The 18,104-nt window shown below is 40.6% G+C and overlaps 2 protein-coding genes across 2 annotated transcripts in view; both read right to left on the bottom strand.

Moving 5' to 3' along the window:
- Window positions 1-8,511, bottom strand: part of LOC306705594 (glutamate receptor ionotropic, kainate 1-like) — a gene marked incomplete at both ends in the record, with an annotated part of 29,274 nt that extends 20,763 nt beyond the window's left edge. The window contains 3 exons of the mRNA XM_079172386.1: window positions 269-526; window positions 918-1,085; window positions 8,430-8,511. Coding sequence (XP_079028512.1) covers window positions 269-526; window positions 918-1,085; window positions 8,430-8,511 — 508 coding nt within the window. The remainder of the gene's footprint in view (window positions 1-268; window positions 527-917; window positions 1,086-8,429) is intronic.
- Window positions 8,512-10,669: 2,158 nt separating this feature from the next.
- Window positions 10,670-18,104, bottom strand: part of tiam1a (TIAM Rac1 associated GEF 1a) — a 49,797-nt gene continuing 42,362 nt past the window's right edge. The window contains 10 exon segments of the mRNA XM_079171127.1: window positions 10,670-13,195; window positions 13,279-13,451; window positions 13,544-13,631; window positions 14,659-14,755; window positions 15,174-15,232; window positions 16,466-16,574; window positions 16,678-16,796; window positions 16,951-17,130; window positions 17,574-17,682; window positions 17,933-18,058. Of these exon segments, the coding sequence (XP_079027253.1) occupies window positions 12,537-13,195; window positions 13,279-13,451; window positions 13,544-13,631; window positions 14,659-14,755; window positions 15,174-15,232; window positions 16,466-16,574; window positions 16,678-16,796; window positions 16,951-17,130; window positions 17,574-17,682; window positions 17,933-18,058 (1,719 nt within the window). The 3' untranslated portion in view covers window positions 10,670-12,536.

Genomic DNA, 18,104 nt, shown 5'->3' with positions numbered 1-18,104 from the left:
AAAATAGTTCACACCAATATATTTGGTCAACATATAGTTTTGTTAAATTGATATCACCCAACTCCATCCTGCTAAAACTACATCTCTTCTGAAAATTCGTTTTTATTTCCACATGAAAGGCCGACTAAATAAAGTGGGCTTACCTTCCATTATTTCCCTTTTCATGCATGGCAGAATATAATGATTTCTTGAAGTATATCTGCGACTCAGTTTTGAAAGTTACAATGAAAATCCGACTGATAAAAAACAAAAAAACAGTTGGCCCTACCTGTGCTGTCCTCATAGACCACCGTCAGCTTCCGCCATTTAAAGAAAGTGACCACGTCCAGGATGGCCCTGGCGATGGCGGTATACTCGGGATACAGGTTGATGAAGAAGGTGTCTTTGTTGTCCACTGACGGGTGTTTCCAGCGGGTCTGAATGTGAGGGACCTCCAGAGCGTTGCAGATGGACTGAACAGCGCTGACCGAGGAGCTGTGAGAAGGGCCGAACACTGCGACCACCCCGAGAGCTAGCTGGTCACACACTAGTGGTAGGAACACAAAGTCAGGTGGTTCTTTCTACAGGTTGTTGAGATAGTTTCTCAACCAAAGTCCATCGTAAACTATTAAAACAGAAGCTATTTATATCATTTACTCTGAACTAACTAAGGTATACAAATACATCCATGTTTGGAGAACTTTAAACGGATATTTCTCCATCTTTGAGATGTGCTTTTGATCCCTTATATCCAGAAATTGATGTTAATCCTATGTATCCAATTATTTCACATATCTAGAAAATGCATGCAGAGACATTAAAATGACATGGATTATTTCCCCACTATGCATAAGAAGGAAAATAGTAAAACAACCATTAAATCAAAGCAACCCTTAAACTCTAAAACTTAACATATATGTCTTATTATCATTTCCTACCTCTCCTGGAAGCCTCAAAGCCATCGAAAAGGTTGATCCTCTGAATGTCGTAGGTGAGAGTAGTGTTGGGCATCAGGCTCTTGTTGCGATTGATGTTATTCACAGCAAACTTGAACGCCAGCTCATCCATACTCACTAACTCGCTCTCCCGGGTCTCAAATATACCACCTGCACAGGGAGATGAAGGACAAAGACACCGTCACTGCAACAGTCTCTGTGATAACAGATATTAAATTAATGGATTCATCCCATTGGGCCGGACATGGAAAGGATTCACACGAACAGATGCATAAGTCTTCAGTAAACCAGACGAGGTGAGCAACATCCATGTATTTTTGTTACAAAGCAGCACTGCACTCTGCACAATCTAAAATTACACCAAATGTTTTTATGCCAACCGAATCTCCTGGCCATAAAAAAATCCATAAATATGTTTTGTCCACAGAAAAATATATAATTTGTAGAGTCAATGCCTGCAGCTTCATTATATTCTACAAGCAGAGAATTAATTATAGGAATTCCCACAGAGGCACGCAAATGAAGATGAATATTAAGTACTCAAAGATGAACAATCATACATTGTCTCCAAAGCATGAAGTAAATTCTCAACACGTTGTTTCTCGAAGTGGGGAGGAGCTGCTCTTCCATTATTCTGACTTTAACTATTTCGGGACCCGGGGCCAAAAAACAACTGGCCGCATGGACCAGCTGTCAGCAGGCTTTGAAGGAACAATGCTGTTCAGACAGACTTCTGAAATTGCCCCGAAACTCTTCATCAACATCCTGTCATAAGGGTGCAGAAGATGTGAAGTGTGGACTCAAAGGCAAGATGAAAAGGAAGTAGTGTAATTGCTACCGCAGTGTGAAAGGGCAGGAAGTAAAAAGGCTGTAAGAGCTTCTCGTGGAGGTTCAAAACGGTCTTATGAAAGACGAGTCAAGTCACATCTGTTAAGAGCAAAAAAAAAGAAGAAGAATAAATCACACTGGACACGTTATTGTCCGTCTTGTAGTTACATTTTTTCGGGGTAGTTTTCTCCGCAAGAAACAGCAAGTTTTTGCTGCCTTGCTGGTTCTGCAGATTCAACTCATAAACAACTAAACAACGTTTCTGTTTGTTGTACTATTTGTTCAGATCTAATGAAATGCTTCCCGTCTGTCCTCTGCTGCTGATGTGTTATAGTGAGCAAACGATAGTAACTACTTTTAACGCTCTGAAATGATGCGTCAGGACAGAGACAACCGTACAGAAGAAGAGTAGAAACAATATAGCTCGTTGGGATGTTTGGTTTGCTCTGGAGCGCCACAGCAGTTAAGCACCATTTAATTCATTTACTCTAGTTCTGGTTGTAGTACAGATGCATTGGCTCATAATAATATAGCTCACAATACACTGTATAGTGCTGTGTGATTATTGGATGTAGCTTGGGCCAGGCCAAGCACAGACTGAGCTGATTCAAGGCCAGATAGGTGAAAAAAAGAAAAAGAGTGTCGGCATGCAGTACATTTGTTACAACTGTGTGAGTAGGTGTTAGAATTCTGCACATCCAAACAAGTATAGTACACTATGGCTGAGATTTAGAGCTGGTATCATATTTCTTTATATGAATGCTGATTTGATACCTGATTTTTGGTATCGGTAAAAAAAACGATATCTTAAATTGAGGAACGTTAACTGTAAAACCTCTTGTTTTTTTGACAAAGGAAGACTTAGCATTTCAATAATTTAAAGAAAATTGTTTTAATGTAAGAAAATTGTTTTAATGTACCGGCTTGGGTTTTTGGGTATTGAGGTTTAATACTCTGACCAAACTGCCCGACTGAAAAGTGCAACACAGAACGGGTTTACAAATCCAGTGCAAAGACTATACTGGCTGGATCTGCACTGTTTTGTATTGATGAACCTGGCCCCTGCAGAAACACAGAGTTCTTCAGGGATTGTGTAACTGATCCTTTGAAGTATATCCCGGAGCCAGCTTCTCATTTCCACGGACAGACAGCGATAACGGTCCAGAGGAGACGTTTGAGGCATTCGGACTCACTGGGCAGCCACAACAGGTGGACAATTAACTGTTGCTGGCATATAGCAAGACACAATAATATGGGAGGCAGAGGAAAAACATATCAGAACTTTGTGTGCGCTTGGTAACAACTGCTGGTCAAGTACTATACATGTAGTACAGTCGGAGGAGGAGCTCCATGTGTGGTATTGAGATTAGCAGTACTCGGTTAGTCACAGTGCACATCTTGCACACAATATAAATTGCCAATGTAATTTAATGTCTGGCTGTGTAAGTTGGCGAACATGATCAATAGTCGATACATGTTAATCCCTCAAAATGACTTCTCTGTTAAGTGTTGATTGGTTTTCTATGCATGCTGAAGGAATGTTTATTTGATTACAAACGCCACAAACCTTCATGGATTCAAAACACACACACAAACATACACTATCAGTGTCCTTGTAAATGCAAGGGCAGCCAATTAGTAAATATAATCAAGAACCATTAGGCATTTAACATGAACAAATAATATAAGAAATAAAGTTTCTCTATCAAATACATTGCTGTAACCGGAAAAGAAAACTGTGCCATTAAATTGTGAATATGTGGCGCAATACAACGGATGGATGGGAGATTTATCTCCCTGCTGCGGTGCGAGGAAAACATCAAATAGAAAGCTGAAGAACAAATCTGAGCTTTGTGCCAACCTGTCACGCAAACCTGATCAATCTCTTCAAAAATCCATGGAGAGATAAAGATCTTTGTTTGTGTGTGTGTGTGTGTGTGTGTGTGTGTGTGTGTGTGTGTGTGTGTGTGTGTGTGTGTGTGTGGGTGTGAATGGAAAATCTCACCCCATCCATCCGTCACTTCACTATTTAATTACAAGTAATTATGTTTTACATTAGTCATGTGTCATCCATTCATGCTGAGCAGCTTGAACTTTACTGTGGGTTGTGACTGCAGCAATCATAAAAATGTCACTTTTCTTTTAAGCAAGGTGAGTTTTTTTCCCCCACGCAAATGAATTAATGTACGTCTGAGCACTAAAAGCATTCATTCAGTTACCAAAATAATGAGGAATAATTCGCCCCAGGAACACGCAGCCTAATGGCCTATCAGACAGCATAAATGGGCGCTAAAGGTTTTAGAGGCCCCACAGGACTCCGTAAATGCCTTTTAACGTGCCTTTGGAGTTTGCTGCGCAGGTGGAATTTATTTGCATAAAAATATAAGCACACTCAAGATGCACTGAAGCCGCGTAAAACACAGGACGGCTCGTTATGGAGTGCAATAAACATAAAATCAAAGTTTGTTTTCCATTTACCTCAGTGGTGATTGTTTGTGTAAGATTTGTGTCATTTAACAATGTTTTACGGTATTTCTTTTTAATTAGAAGTTTCAAAAGAGATGGGGCAGCAGTGATACAGAAAGGAGAAAACTAACATGCTCACAGTCAAGAGACGGACTGAGGACGTCACAGTTCTGTATTTTTAGTGAAGTGCAACATTCTGTATTTTGTCATTTTTTAACAACCACTTTTTGACTTGACAGATAACAACTTGTGCTAACCTGCTATTTGCATAGAGATTACTGAGACATTTAACATCCTGCCACAGTCTGGATTCAAGACCTTGTTGATGTTGTCTCACATCACTTTTTCATCATTAACCCCATTATGCTAGATTAACACATTACTGGTTGACAATGGAATGATTAGTGGATGATTAAGTGTTAATAAGGTTAATTTGCATGTAGGCTTTATATTCCTAATTAGTTCCACTGACTTTCACACGTTGAACAAAAGAGAGGGAACCAAGGTTGTTTTGGTTGATCACCTCCAGAAGGTGATCAACCAAAAAGTATGCTGTAGTTCCGTCATCTTTTATTTAGCTTTTCAGTGGAATACACATCAAACTGTCTCCTCGTACTTGAGATAACACTACTGGAAGATCACCGGACAAGAGAGTTCTCCTTTTTGCTGACGGAGACAAAGAACTCCTGCCATCTGTGTCTCTCTGAAAACAGGGACGTGCACTTTGGCTCCAGGCAGGAGGAAATGCTTCTGGGAGGGTGGGGGGGGAAAAAGGGGGTCTCAGGGGAAAACATAAGGGAAACGTTTTGTTCCCGACAACAAATCAAGGGAGACGCACAAATGGGCAAACAAGGCAAAAATGCAATCGGGGATGTCGGAGGCGAAAAACAGAAAAAAAGAGAGACAGACGGAAATTGAAAATGACTGCAAGGGCACCAAAAAAGGCTAGCGGTAGTATCTGAAGGTCAACACGTCCTACATCACTATCAGTTTGCACTTGAATTTGTGAGCATGATGTACAAGGAGAATCTTTTGTATAAAAAGTCTAGAACAGATGCTTTTGGTCCAGAAGTCTAAGCCAATGCTATTCAGCACATGATAATTATCCTCAATTGTAGCATTTTGACAGAATTATCTCAGCTTACTATTTAACAAGGGAATTACTACGTTTGTACAACGAACGCAGTATGTGTTGCAGTTGCAATCAGGCTGGCAAAAGAAACACAGCGTCCTTTCAGGTTGAGTCTCTCGCAAGTTCCAAAATCATTTGTTATGTGCCACTAAATCAGACAAGAAAAAGGGGCAATAGACGTGACTCTGTTTTTCTCACTAGCCTGAACTCAATCTGCACGTCACAAGAAAAGCCTCAGGATCAATACGTACAAATTGATACCTGTGTTATCAATGCAATCCCATGACAAACTACAGCTCCCTCTCCTCTCTCACAACCAAAAGTGCTGGGTTTCTGCCAGCATGATGAACGATCACGCTACTGAGGCGGCCAACTCCACGGAACATCTCCGTATATATCTTCAACAGAAGTGAGGCCAACTTTCCAAAAAAAACTCCCACCAATTTGGCGCCGGTTTTGTTTTCCTAACGGCCAGTTGTTGGGAGAGAAAGGAACTAATGAATAATATTAAGAAGGCGACCCTCGTAATAAATGCAGGTTTCTGCTCCACCTTAACTTCCATTTGACATAATGTGAAACCTGGAGCCAAACTTCTGAGATTTATCTCACTCACACACACATGCATGAATGCACGTGCACACAGATAGTGTAAGTCTTTTGGAGTTGTGGGAATTTCTGGACTTGCGATGAGCTGAACCATCAAAGCTGCACTTATTGGTCTTGAATGGTCCTGAATATTAATGTGTGACCCAGAGCTAAACTCCAGATCAGAAACGCTCCGCATGTGCAACTGTGCACCAGATAAAAATGAACAAATGCTGCTCATACTAAAAGGAGATCGACAGGCGAGCGTCCATCAAGATGTTATCAAGATATGCAACCTATAATAGAATTCTTATATTCTAGGTCGAAAAAATATTTTTCCTGAATACCAGTTTACAAAAAACATAGAATTTTAAGTGATCACAGATATTATATGTATTGATGTATATAGTATGTTCGCTGATAACTGACAATCAACTGCAATACAGAAACATCAAGATATGTTGTTAATGTCCTGATTAATCTTTTAACACAACAGTAACTGTAACTTTTCCAATCAGCAATAAACAAACAGTTATGTGCTTATGTTAAAAAATATGTTGGGTTGACTAGTGACCCTTTGTCCTTTCAGCAAGCTCTTTAAAGTCCCTCTCCACTCGAAATGTGTTTCGGTTATTGCTGCTTCACTTGGATGTTTGGGCTGCACTGTGCAGAATGATGTATGTGCAGAGTTTGTTGTGTTTGTGCTCTTCTTAAATCCGAGTTAAACGGGTACGCACTAAGCAGGATTCGGAACATTACAACTAGTTTGTTGTGTGATGTGAATACTTTGTGCACAAACACAGAGACACTCAGTGAAGGAGTATCTTGTGTCCAGTTAGAACTTTTAAAACGTTTGCACATCTGGATTTTTCAGTGAGGGAGAAACGGTAGCTCTTAATTAGGGGATTGAACCTTTTTTGTGGAAAAATCATATCGGACACAAATAACTAGTATTAAGCATAAGTAGTATATGTATGAAAAGAATCTTCAATTTGATCAGAAACGCTACATAGACATCGTCCTCCTAATCCTCCAAGCCAAAAATGGCAAGCTACTCTGTTAAAGCACCACCAACGGGGGGATATTTCAACTAAATGTCGGCTCACAACCCAGAACCTCAAATTATTTAGGGTCATAAAGGCTTCATTTGGTTGTTGATATACAGTATGTTACTGCACCTTCATTGTCAGATGCCTTATTGGGGATTGGCAAACATTATAGACTATATGGTAAAAATGCAAAACCATGGTTTCTAGTGTAAAGAAATAAGGTAAAAAGGGACTCGCATTTTTTTTTAACTCTATCTCAATATAGTCTGCATGAATTGTTGCTGTATGATATCTGATCAAGGACTAGTACTGCATGTGAACCTCCTCTATACCTCTCTTCCTCTCAAGTTCGGAACAGGTCGCGGTGACATCAATTCTCAATTTATTCAGTCAATTACGTCCACATTTTACAGTTGGACTCTGGTGTGATTCAGAGCCTGAAAATGCGACGCTTTGATAATGAACACAGCCCACAGCGTTCACCAGCCTCCTCCAGTCTAATCAAGTCCAGGTAAAGTTCCCTCACACCTCTTAACTACACGCCAGATGACAGCAGGACTGATGATTACACCGCCCTCGCTGGCTGCATTACATCCATCTCAGGGATGGATAGGTTTCATCCATTTGTAAAGATCAGCTGGGGAATGTATTTTGAATGAAAATGCCCCAACAGGAGTATCCGGTGGCCAGAGGAGTCTTCAGGGAGGAATCAATAATCTATTAGTGTCAGCTTTTGGTTTGTCTGGGTGTCTGTAGACTTCTGTATAATGTAGCTTGAAATCAGATTGAAATTGAAATTATTTTAATCAATCAGACAAACCCTCTGATAGCAAAGCTCAAAGTTGAGACAGAATTCCAGTCATAATAAAGAAAAACTTTTCCCTTTATTGAAGACATTTTGATAAAATGATGATCACCAGCAAGACTCAAGACTTCAACATTATGAATTAATCACAGTGAGTGTTTAATTTATCAGCTCAGAGGGATCTTCTACACATTTGAGCTCTATGTGATTTTAAATGAATTTCTGACTAATATTCCAACCTTTGTTTTCTGCATAGTAATTGAATTTGTGGACTGAATACGGAGTGATCGATGTTAACATTTATTTCCAATTAACCAGCGGGGAGTGAAGTTGTCAACGTGTATTGTGTCCTTTAATGCAGCCAGGTAACCTTTTCCTCTTATCTGCACATCCTCACTGACAGTATAACGAAGATAATATTAACAGCAACAGGGGGGAGATAAATCTATAAATTAAAAATAACTTTAAGGTCACAACATCTGTATTTGCACAGGCAAATACTTGGAATAGGGTGTAGTGACAGCTGCTCTCCTAATTCAGGTAGAAAATGGAACAATTCAGTATACAGAACGCTTGGTTCAATTCAGACACGCCAACAGACACCGTGCGTAAACAGCTGTTGCGCTTACCGATTCTGAGGACTTGTGTTGAGCTCAGACAGAGCTGCCCCGCAAGGAGAAGATAGAAGAAAAGTCTCTTTCTGTCCTCCATAGTGTTCCAGGCGAACTCACCGCGGGTATTGACACCATGACAGAAAGAAACGGCCTCTATGCAAGCGCTGGAACACCTGACGCGCCATGCCAGCGCGCAACACAAGTTGTATTCCCAATTCGATCCTGTGCACTCTGCATCACCCCGTCGCACCACATAAACGAAAAATGATGACTACCAGTTACGTGGATCCAACTTTCCTGCACAAAATCAATCCGAGTCACATCTTCTGAACAAAAACTGGCGGCGGAGAAACAGCGAGGCACAGTAAGCCCGTCCACTTTTACTCACTAGTGAGGCAGGAGCTGAGGAGAGTGGGAGCGCGCGGATCTGTGCCACGCACGCCAAAATGTAATTGATTTCCGGTACGCCTTTTCAAAATAAAAATACATATATTTATGTAGGGGAGAACAGGGTTGGTCGTCACACTACTTGTACTTTATTTGGATCGCTGAACAACTTTTCTTTTGATGGGGAAAATTACAATGAGGGACTCTGAACATTTTTTTTTTTTTATTGAAAACCAACAAATCAAATCATAGGGAAACATTTTGAAGAAAATTCTTTCCTATAAGTGCATTTGTTGTCCTTGAAGTAAAAGCCCAGAAGAGAAACAGAAGAGCTTGATATTTGCATTTTGACATGACAAATGTCAATGTCTTACTTCTGAAATTACCCCGTAGGTAACCTCTGACCCCAAAAGTATAAGCTCATGTTGCATATATGTAGCCTACTTAGGCTAAAGCTGTCCTTCATTGCATAATCAAACACCTTATTTTGACTTTATTGAAAAAAGATTTGCGCCGTTTGTAGCAAGAGTGGTAGTCATCTGTTTAGAAATGTATTAAATCAAGTAATGTTTTTTTCTCTATATTCCCTACAAAATAGGTATCTTTTTTTTATAGACCAGGTTTTACACTGAATGTAGCCGTGGTCTAATTCTGGTTATCTCTGGATAGTTTTGCTGCATTCGGTTGGGATTAAGGAGCAGATGGATTGGCAGCGGCTCTCTCCACCGGTCCTGATGAGGGGAGAATAATCTTCAGGTTACAGGGCAGATGCCAGATTATCTCTCACTGCAGACTAGCAAGGTCTTTATCAGACTGGGTCACTGGATGCCTTCCCATCCTCAAATAATGACAACAGGACATAGGAAAGTATTTTAAATAAAAGTCACCTGATGTGACATCCACCTTCAGACGTGAACATATTAATCATCTTTATAGAACTGACTAAATACTATATTTTTTGTATTATTTAGTTTTGTTATTGGAGTAGCATAAACATCTATTCACTGCTGGATTTCTAAAGCTTGCTAACTCTACACTGTTGTGTGATATTGTGACATTTGAAAAAGGCAAAGATTCCAGGTGCCCACCATCTCACAGTCTTGCTCTCCTCAAGCAAATTCTGCATTACGTCAGAACTGACATTTTGTTTATCACAATGTTTGTGAACGCTCTCAAAGCTGGCAGCCAAAGTGAGGTGAAAAAGACCTGCCAACTTCAACCTGCCAAACAGCCTATGGACAAACTTAATTAACTCAGAAAATGACCATCCAGCCTCTCCAGAAGGAGTCCTTTGGCAACAGCCCGAACACCAAACTTGCCTGATATGAATACTGAGCAGAATTCTCTCTCTGTAGCACGTCTGGTAAATACCATGCATGTAAATGTCTAGTTGAGCTGCAAAATGAGGATTAATTCTCATTGAATTTTTTAAAAAAAAAGAGAGAATTTTCTTCAAACATTTCAAATTTAATTTAATGTATTGTTTTTTGTGTCTAAATTAGTTTGACATGTATATGTGATGTATTTTACTTTAGATCATGCAGCAGATTTACTAAATCAAACCTTCAAAACTTCCTTTTAAAGTTTCAACTGCCGCTACTTTCAGAATATTTGTTCAGTTCTACATCAAAACTGATTTGATCCTTTATTTCCTTTATGCAATACCTGGAATTCAACAAAATACAATTTAAGACAGCAATTGAATCTGCAAAATCATCTGGCATCTCTCATTTTTATTGGATCAATTGAACATTATCTTCCCTTCAAAAGGAGAGAAGTGGGTTCTCCCTGCATCAGTGAGGGAAAACAGCCCTTTGGCTTCAGTCACGTGAGTAAAATGAAAAATAATTAGCACAGTCACACAAAACTAAATTTAGAAAATTTATTTTAAACAAAAATGATAATACTCCACAGTTTTATGTACGAACACAGTTTTTAAAAGTACAAAGGGAGGAGTCAAAGGGGTTCTCACAGGATTTGCCTCCAAGGCCAGGTGATTGTGTCTCACAGTCTGAGCGTCCATAATGGGCATCATCACCCAGAAAGCTAAATTCTAGGAAACCAGCATCATAATAAAAAGACAATAATAAGAACATCCAAAGTGTATTATTTCCCTCCAATGACCTCACACCTCCCCCTCACGTTTGAGTATTAAGTGCATGTTCAATACATCCATTAAGGTGTGCATGATGGTGTCGAGCTCTGCAATCAGGGTGTTGTTGTGACGACATAGTGAAACAGCACAGCCTGGTGGAAAAAGGGAAGAAATGCAGAAGGGGGGAAAGTGGAAATAATCTAAGGATTGGCGTCAAATGTCATGGATGTAAAGTCTCAGACAGCTTGTCCGTGGTTGTGATGCTTCTTGGCATGACAAAAGGTCAAAGGAGCTGGAGAGAGAGAGAAGACGATGTCTGAATCGGTCAGAGGATGACAGGTCAACTGCATGATTGACCTTCTCTGTGGAGTTACAGTGCAGTCACTAACATGGTTCTATTGAATACCTCCTTTCAAAACAAAGAAAAAAAGTCAAGTAAAACAGGATTGTTGGGAGGAATTATGCTATTTTAAGGATTCAAGGTATGGCATATTCAAGAATATGGGGCATGATGAGATCATGGCCTCTGGGGCAAGAGTGGATGCAGTATATTAATGACATTGATGAAATCCATTAGTTACCGAAATAACAACTGAGTGTTATCTGAGGAACTAAATTAGAGACTGGATAGTCATGAGAAGGGCACACGCGTTGGCTCTCTCAAGCCCGTTTCTGGCACCAAACACACAAAAGGTGGTTTGTAACACTGGGCAGCCGAGTGTGGTGTAAACATTAAAAATTACAGTAAAAAGGCAATAATTAAATACATTTGTAGACTACCTTGTACAAGAATGTCCTAGGAGACAAAAGTGAGCTTCAAAATGTTTCATAGAAGAGGTTAACGGCATTTGCTTTTGTACTCCTGACTATACACTAATGTGCAGCTGATATTAAGTTAAAACAATAAAAAGCACAATAAAGCTAGATATATCTTCTCACCATCTTCTTACACAGCAGTCATTAAGCCAAATGCCCCTGAAGAGAAGTTCAGTAACACACAGCCCTTGAGTGTCAAAATACAAACACAGTTTCTGAGTCAGAAAAATATAACACCCACATTCCTGTGTTGAAAAATAGACATTTTAGCCACAAGACCACAGATCAGTGATGTCTCTTCAGTACAACGGGTGCGCAGTACAGTAGCTGCCTATAGCGTCTCTGTGTCTGTGCTCCTGTGTACTTTATGCATGTATACTTACAGTGTACATACACACACTTACTTGTGTACTTGCGTGCACATGCAGTGCTGTTGTGTTCATATGTTCACATACAATTCCACAGGTGTGTGTATTACCTGGGTGTACGTCTAAAACAGTAAGGACCACGTATTCTTTTGGCTTCGTTTTTAAGCAGTTCGGGATGAGAGTACATTTTACTTTTCTTTACTCGCTGTGTTTCAGTACTTTAGGATTGTCAGTACAACGCAGATGCAGGTTAGGTGGGAAGAGGAGGGTTGTGTAGTGATACAGGGGAAACTGGCTGAGGTTTAACACCTTCTGTACACAAATACCTCCAAATTCTACATATTTAAAGCTTGTAACTAATCTCTCCCCCACTTTCTTGCCCTCCTACTTTATGTAAAAATTGGAAGAAGCCACGCTTTGTCTCCTTTCTTCATCTCGTTTTCTACAATTCCCCAATCAGAAGACGTCACTGTTGCACCCGTTGGCATAGTCGTCCCGCCGCACCCAGATGACATCACGGTCTTTATTTGTGGCCCCCCCCACGGCACACTGCTTCAAGGGGGCAAGCTTTAGAGTCGGGGTTGCACAGCGAGACAGCGAGACACCACAAGAGGTGAAGGAGTCTAACAAGCCTGAATCGTCACCATGCTTTATTCGATCAACTTCCTCCTCCTGCATGACGCTCAGCATTATCTCACTGTCAGACTCCACTCGTCCGTTCGGGTTGTGGCTCCTCACCTCTGCGACCTGAAGGTCGAGTCCCTCCATCCTCCCCTCCAGGTCGGCCGGCTCTGCCGAAGCGGCTCGGACGGACTTGCAGTACTCATCGTCGTCGCTCAAAATGTCCGTCTCCTTCAACTGCCCCACGTCGATGCACTCGCCCCGATCGTCATAGCAACCCAGGTCAAACTGCTCCTCCACCCAACGGTCCGTGTCCTCTCCTTGAGGTTTGTTGGATCGAGGAAGAGCGTGCTGGGACAGAGGCGGGTAAGAAGGCTGGTGGGACGTGTCCGAATCGTTGCCGTCTTTGTTGCCATGGAAAACCAGGTCGGTGTCGATGGTGAAGCGGTTCCTCACCAGTTTCCTGCGGGCCAGCTTTCGTGATGGAGCCGATGCTAAACAGGCAGAAAGAAAGATGTTAATGTCTTGTACAAACATTGTAGGCCCTTCTTGTCCCGTGAACTAGAAGCTTTGTCACCTGCTCTGTTCATGGCGGGCCGCATTCCTTTTAGGGCACACAGACGTTTGCCCCCAAATGGGACGTACTGCTGGTTGGGTGGCAGAGACTCTGTATTAAGAAACTGGCGGCGCTGCTTTTCCCTAAGGATGGAGTGGACTGCTTTCAGGAAGTCCTTCTTACTATCTGGAGAACTGCAGATTAGACCAACAAAAAAAAAATGTGTTTGTTCACATGATTTCAATACATGTGTATAGTTTTTGAAAAAGAAAAAAAAAAGTAATACCTGCAGCACAACTGGAAGGTTCTCTCTGGTCTTCCTTCAGATTCAGATTTCGTGTGAACTATCTCACACACCGCTGTACCCTCAGAGTCTGAGAGGAGGAGAGAATAGAGATGTTATCGACATTCATTTAAGCATTCAGGGAATTTCTGTCATCAATTTCTTCCCTCTTAGGCCATTTGGCAGATTAAAAACAATGATTTAAGGTTCATCTAGAACAGAGATGTGAGGAAGATTGCATGCAGACATATTAATAGGTATCCATTTGTTTTGCTTACAACGGTTATCATATATTTTGCGGGAAAGAAAACCAGCAACACTGAGTGGACTCCAGAGCCTTTGAAGCCACCGTCAGAAAATAAGAAGTCATCAGAATCAACCTCTGTGGTTTGGATGACATACTCCCTTACATGCAAATGATCTTTTATTTTGATTTCAATATAGAAATGCTGAATACATTTATTCCGAAAGAACAATATGCTCAAGTGATAAATTAATCTATTGGGGAAAGAAGCAATAATCTAGTTCAGGCACAGGCAAGATACTATTTGTAAAGTCCAGTGTTTCCCTTGTGAGGACATATTCACTTTGATTAATATCAAAGAATAATGTGTAATACATTCATGTATTTATTAAAAGCACCATCTGTAGCACATGCAAAAATCACTGCACAAGCTTCCCCACTGAACAGATTTATATTCTGGATGAATGACAATATCAATTATGAGATCTATGCTTCCCAGGCAAGACAAATTAAAGTCTCCACATGGCGCCTCAAAAGAGATTTGTCTAAACATTTCAACTCTTGTCCAATACATATTCTGACTAAAGACCGTATAATTCAAATGTTTTGCTGATGGGATTTGATCATACAGATGATCTATTCCAATTATGTTGGAGCTTTTTAGTCACTGATAATCACAAGAAAAAACTGTATATGTGAGTTGGCTCCGACATTTAACTCTTTAGACTTCTTTCTTGTATAGTTCAACTACCTACATCAATTTTCTTTTAATAAAGGTCTACTATGTTGGGGCAAAAAAACAACCACTGAGGAATGGTGATGCAAGATTGGAAAATGACATTTTCTGGATGTTACTGTATTTAAATAGACGTACTTGCAAGGGCACGGAGTTGGAGTGAGTCCGTTGCGATCATGTGACGGAAACGGAAAGGATCTTTGTCATCAATCACAGATGCACGGTGAGATCCAACCTGCAAAAGAGGGACTGGTTGGATATCCAAGACATGACCATTGCAATACACCGAGATGACAGCAGAGAGCAGAAGAGTGCAATGACAGAAGGTTGGTTCAACAGACACAACCATCCACCTGTACTGTACTTTATTTTAGTGTAGAAGGGGAATAGCAGAAGTCTGCATATAAAGTCTCTTCAGTCTATTCAATTGCCAAAAACGACCCTCATTCAAATCAGTCTATTGTCCCATGATGAAAGACATTAACCTTAATTCCTTTGTATTCTCAATGTGCCACTCAAAACAAAACAAAAAGCAATTTAAAAGAAAACCACTTAAGAGAAAGCCCAGAGCCCCAATCCCCACAATGCATCCAACAACAAAGTGTTTCTCTGACTGGATTCATCAACAGAAAATGGAAAAAAATAGTACTCACGATTCTTTTCCTGTGCTTGGAGCTGTCTTTGTAGACAAATACAACTGCTGTTTTGAACACTAAATGAGGACAAAGGAAAGATGGAAACCATGAGGAGGGTCTGCTTTCATTCATCACAAACACTTTTTTAATTCCTTGATTTATTACAGTGGCAGCTTGATGCACCATGTCAGTGGACGCTTTTAGTCCCACCTTTAGAATAGCCTCAAAACTACTGGCATGCTATATCAGCAGCACCAAAGATGAATATGGACTAAAAGCCACGACATTGCATGCACAAAGCAACCCTCTGCAACTCACCATCGCCTTGCCAGGAAAAGCCCTTATACCATGTACATGAAATATGCATTGCCAAAAGCGTCCGAGCCGAGTACGATTTTAAGACACAGGACACTTTTGGTTGTGTGAGAATTTCAAGTAATCCCATTAATGAAAAGATAACATGCTGCATTTCACATGAAAAGTAAGAAAATATGTTATATGTTATATGACCGACTGGGTTTTTCTTTTAACAAGTCTATTTCCACACCGTCTGAAATAGCACCCAGCCTCACACTATGCATGGCAGTATTATGTGGGATACAGTGAAGTGTTGCGTGCCTGCAAGTGTTAAGATACAGTATGCAGTGTTTCTCCAGGGCAAAGAACAGTAGACATACAGTAGCATTGCTCTTTTGTTTGAAGATAAAACGGTAACTGCATATCTACTGGATATGGAAATATTTGTCAAAATGTTTTAGTATTTAATACACAGGGATGAGCGCATTGCAGATCATGTGTCTATTTGAAATCCTGCAGATGTGACAGGATTTTCAATGTTATATAATGTATTGACCAATCAAATACATAAAAGATTCAAAACGGCATGTCATCGTTTGAAGAGTTTGACTGAACAAGACGGTGGAACTTTTTGAGCCACTATAACTCTTAAATGTACATCAAGTGGAGCTGCAATGCAACCAAAACTAATGCAATAAATTCTACTTTTAAGAAGCTTATTTTATGTCTTTGGTACATAATTATGCTAAGTTAGGATTTACTCTAAGGCTGTTGAATTTGAAGTGCATTGGATATAGTTAGGTGGATCTATAAAAGCTGTTAAATGTATGAATAATCCCTCAGTCTAGCTGTAATTATGTAGAAGGTGTCTTTATTAAAGAGCTAAAACTTTTAAAATTGAAAAAAAAGAAGAAAAACAAAGATTTCAACCCCCCCCAAAAATATTTTATAAGAAAGACTAGTAGAGGAGAATCAATCCTACAATATCATCAAAAATCCACATTAAGCCTTACCAAAAGCAGCCATATCAGGGTCCTTTTTGCTCTTGACCAAAAAGGATGGAGGGTTGATCCACACCACAGTAGAATGTAGCAAAAGATCCCCCATCGAGAGGTCAGCCACCTGAGACATTTGGAAGTAATTCAACAGATTGTAAAATATTCATTCAAAATATTGGATTCACTACAGATCCAGCCTTTAATAAAATGTGCACGATCGTGTTTACCTCTTTCTTATCCGCAGTCTGGTCATTGATGAGCTGGTCGAAAACAGCTCCGTACTCCTCGTGAAGCTTTTGCATCTCGTTGATGTGGCTCGCAACTTTATTCATGGCCTTCATTGCAACTGAATTGGACAAACATTCATCATCTCCAAATGGCAATTACCATAATTGAATGCATCCTCATTAATTACAGTTCCATGGGTCTGGAGCTGATATTATACAGCTTCACAGCAGTTAAAATGTTAATGTGAATAATAAAAAAAAACACTGGCTTACCGTCCAGGTGGTAGTGTTCCTCACTGTCAGGGTCAGTGAGCGAGTAGAGCTCCCTTAGCAGCAGCGGGTACTTCAGGACCCTCTGGATGGGTTTGATCAAGTAAGACTCCAGAGTGGATGAATGTTGCTGTCTGGGGTTCCTCTCAGCCAAGAAAGCCTTGAAATCTGGGTCGGTTTTCGCTGGAGGAGCAGAAATATGAGCATTTTGTTCATTTTGTACAAAGGGAGAAGTAACACAAACAGATACAGGCAGCTGCATCCAGCATGAAGCCTCTGTACCTGTAAATAACTTGAATCATAAGATGAAAACCTAAACAGGTGGCCACTGAAGTGTCCGTAACAGTAGCAACCAAAGCAGTAAATGCAAAACTCAACTATTCTTTCAAATGCCTCTCAACTCAACGCTGTAAGTCTCGAGTGTATGCCTCACTGTGTGCCGATACTAGTTGCAGCTTGCCTTTCATACTGCAGGGCATGGGAATAAAACATGCTTCCTGTACTACATAAGCCCCTCAGCTATCACATTCCACTGATGGCAGAGAGCAATGAACTTCTGTAGAACTTTCAGAGGAGCATGTGGTGGCTCTGTTCCTGACGCCCAGTCGATGTGTGCATGTTTATACCTTTAGCCAGGACCTTGGGGACCTTGGTGTGGCTGGCGCAGAAGGCGCTGTAGATCTTGAAGCGATCGGCATAATACAGGAATGAACCCCCCAAGGAGAACAGCACTTTCTGTGGAAACACACAAGCATTACATGCTATCTCAACAGAAATATATTTGCTCATAAATCGAGGCTGCACCATAGTAAGTTTCAAGTGAATGTGTTTTGTTTGAGGCCCCCAGCAGTTAGAAAACAAATGTACGACAGGGCAAACAGGTCTACAGAACTGCATAAACACCTTAAACCACATAGTGTTATTATGTAATTATTAGATGATTAAAATGTAATTAACAGATTAAAGGAGATCAATGTTCCCTTACCTTAAACTGTTCCACCCTTTCCAGTCTGTCCAGATCTGGCACCAGTCTGATCCCATCTTCCAGTGTCCGGAGAAACTCCACCTGGAACTCCACCATCTCCCCGAGGTTACCGAACAAAACGTCCTGCTACGACACACGCAAAGCATCGTTCCGACACGGTTACCACCTCAAG

The sequence above is a fragment of the Pholis gunnellus genome, assembly GCF_910591455.1.
Source record: "Pholis gunnellus genome assembly, chromosome: 13".
In the NCBI taxonomy this organism is placed as follows: Eukaryota; Metazoa; Chordata; class Actinopteri; order Perciformes; family Pholidae; genus Pholis; species Pholis gunnellus.
Note: the sequence above shows the minus strand (reverse complement) of the source record. Positions and strands in the feature narration are given on the sequence as shown.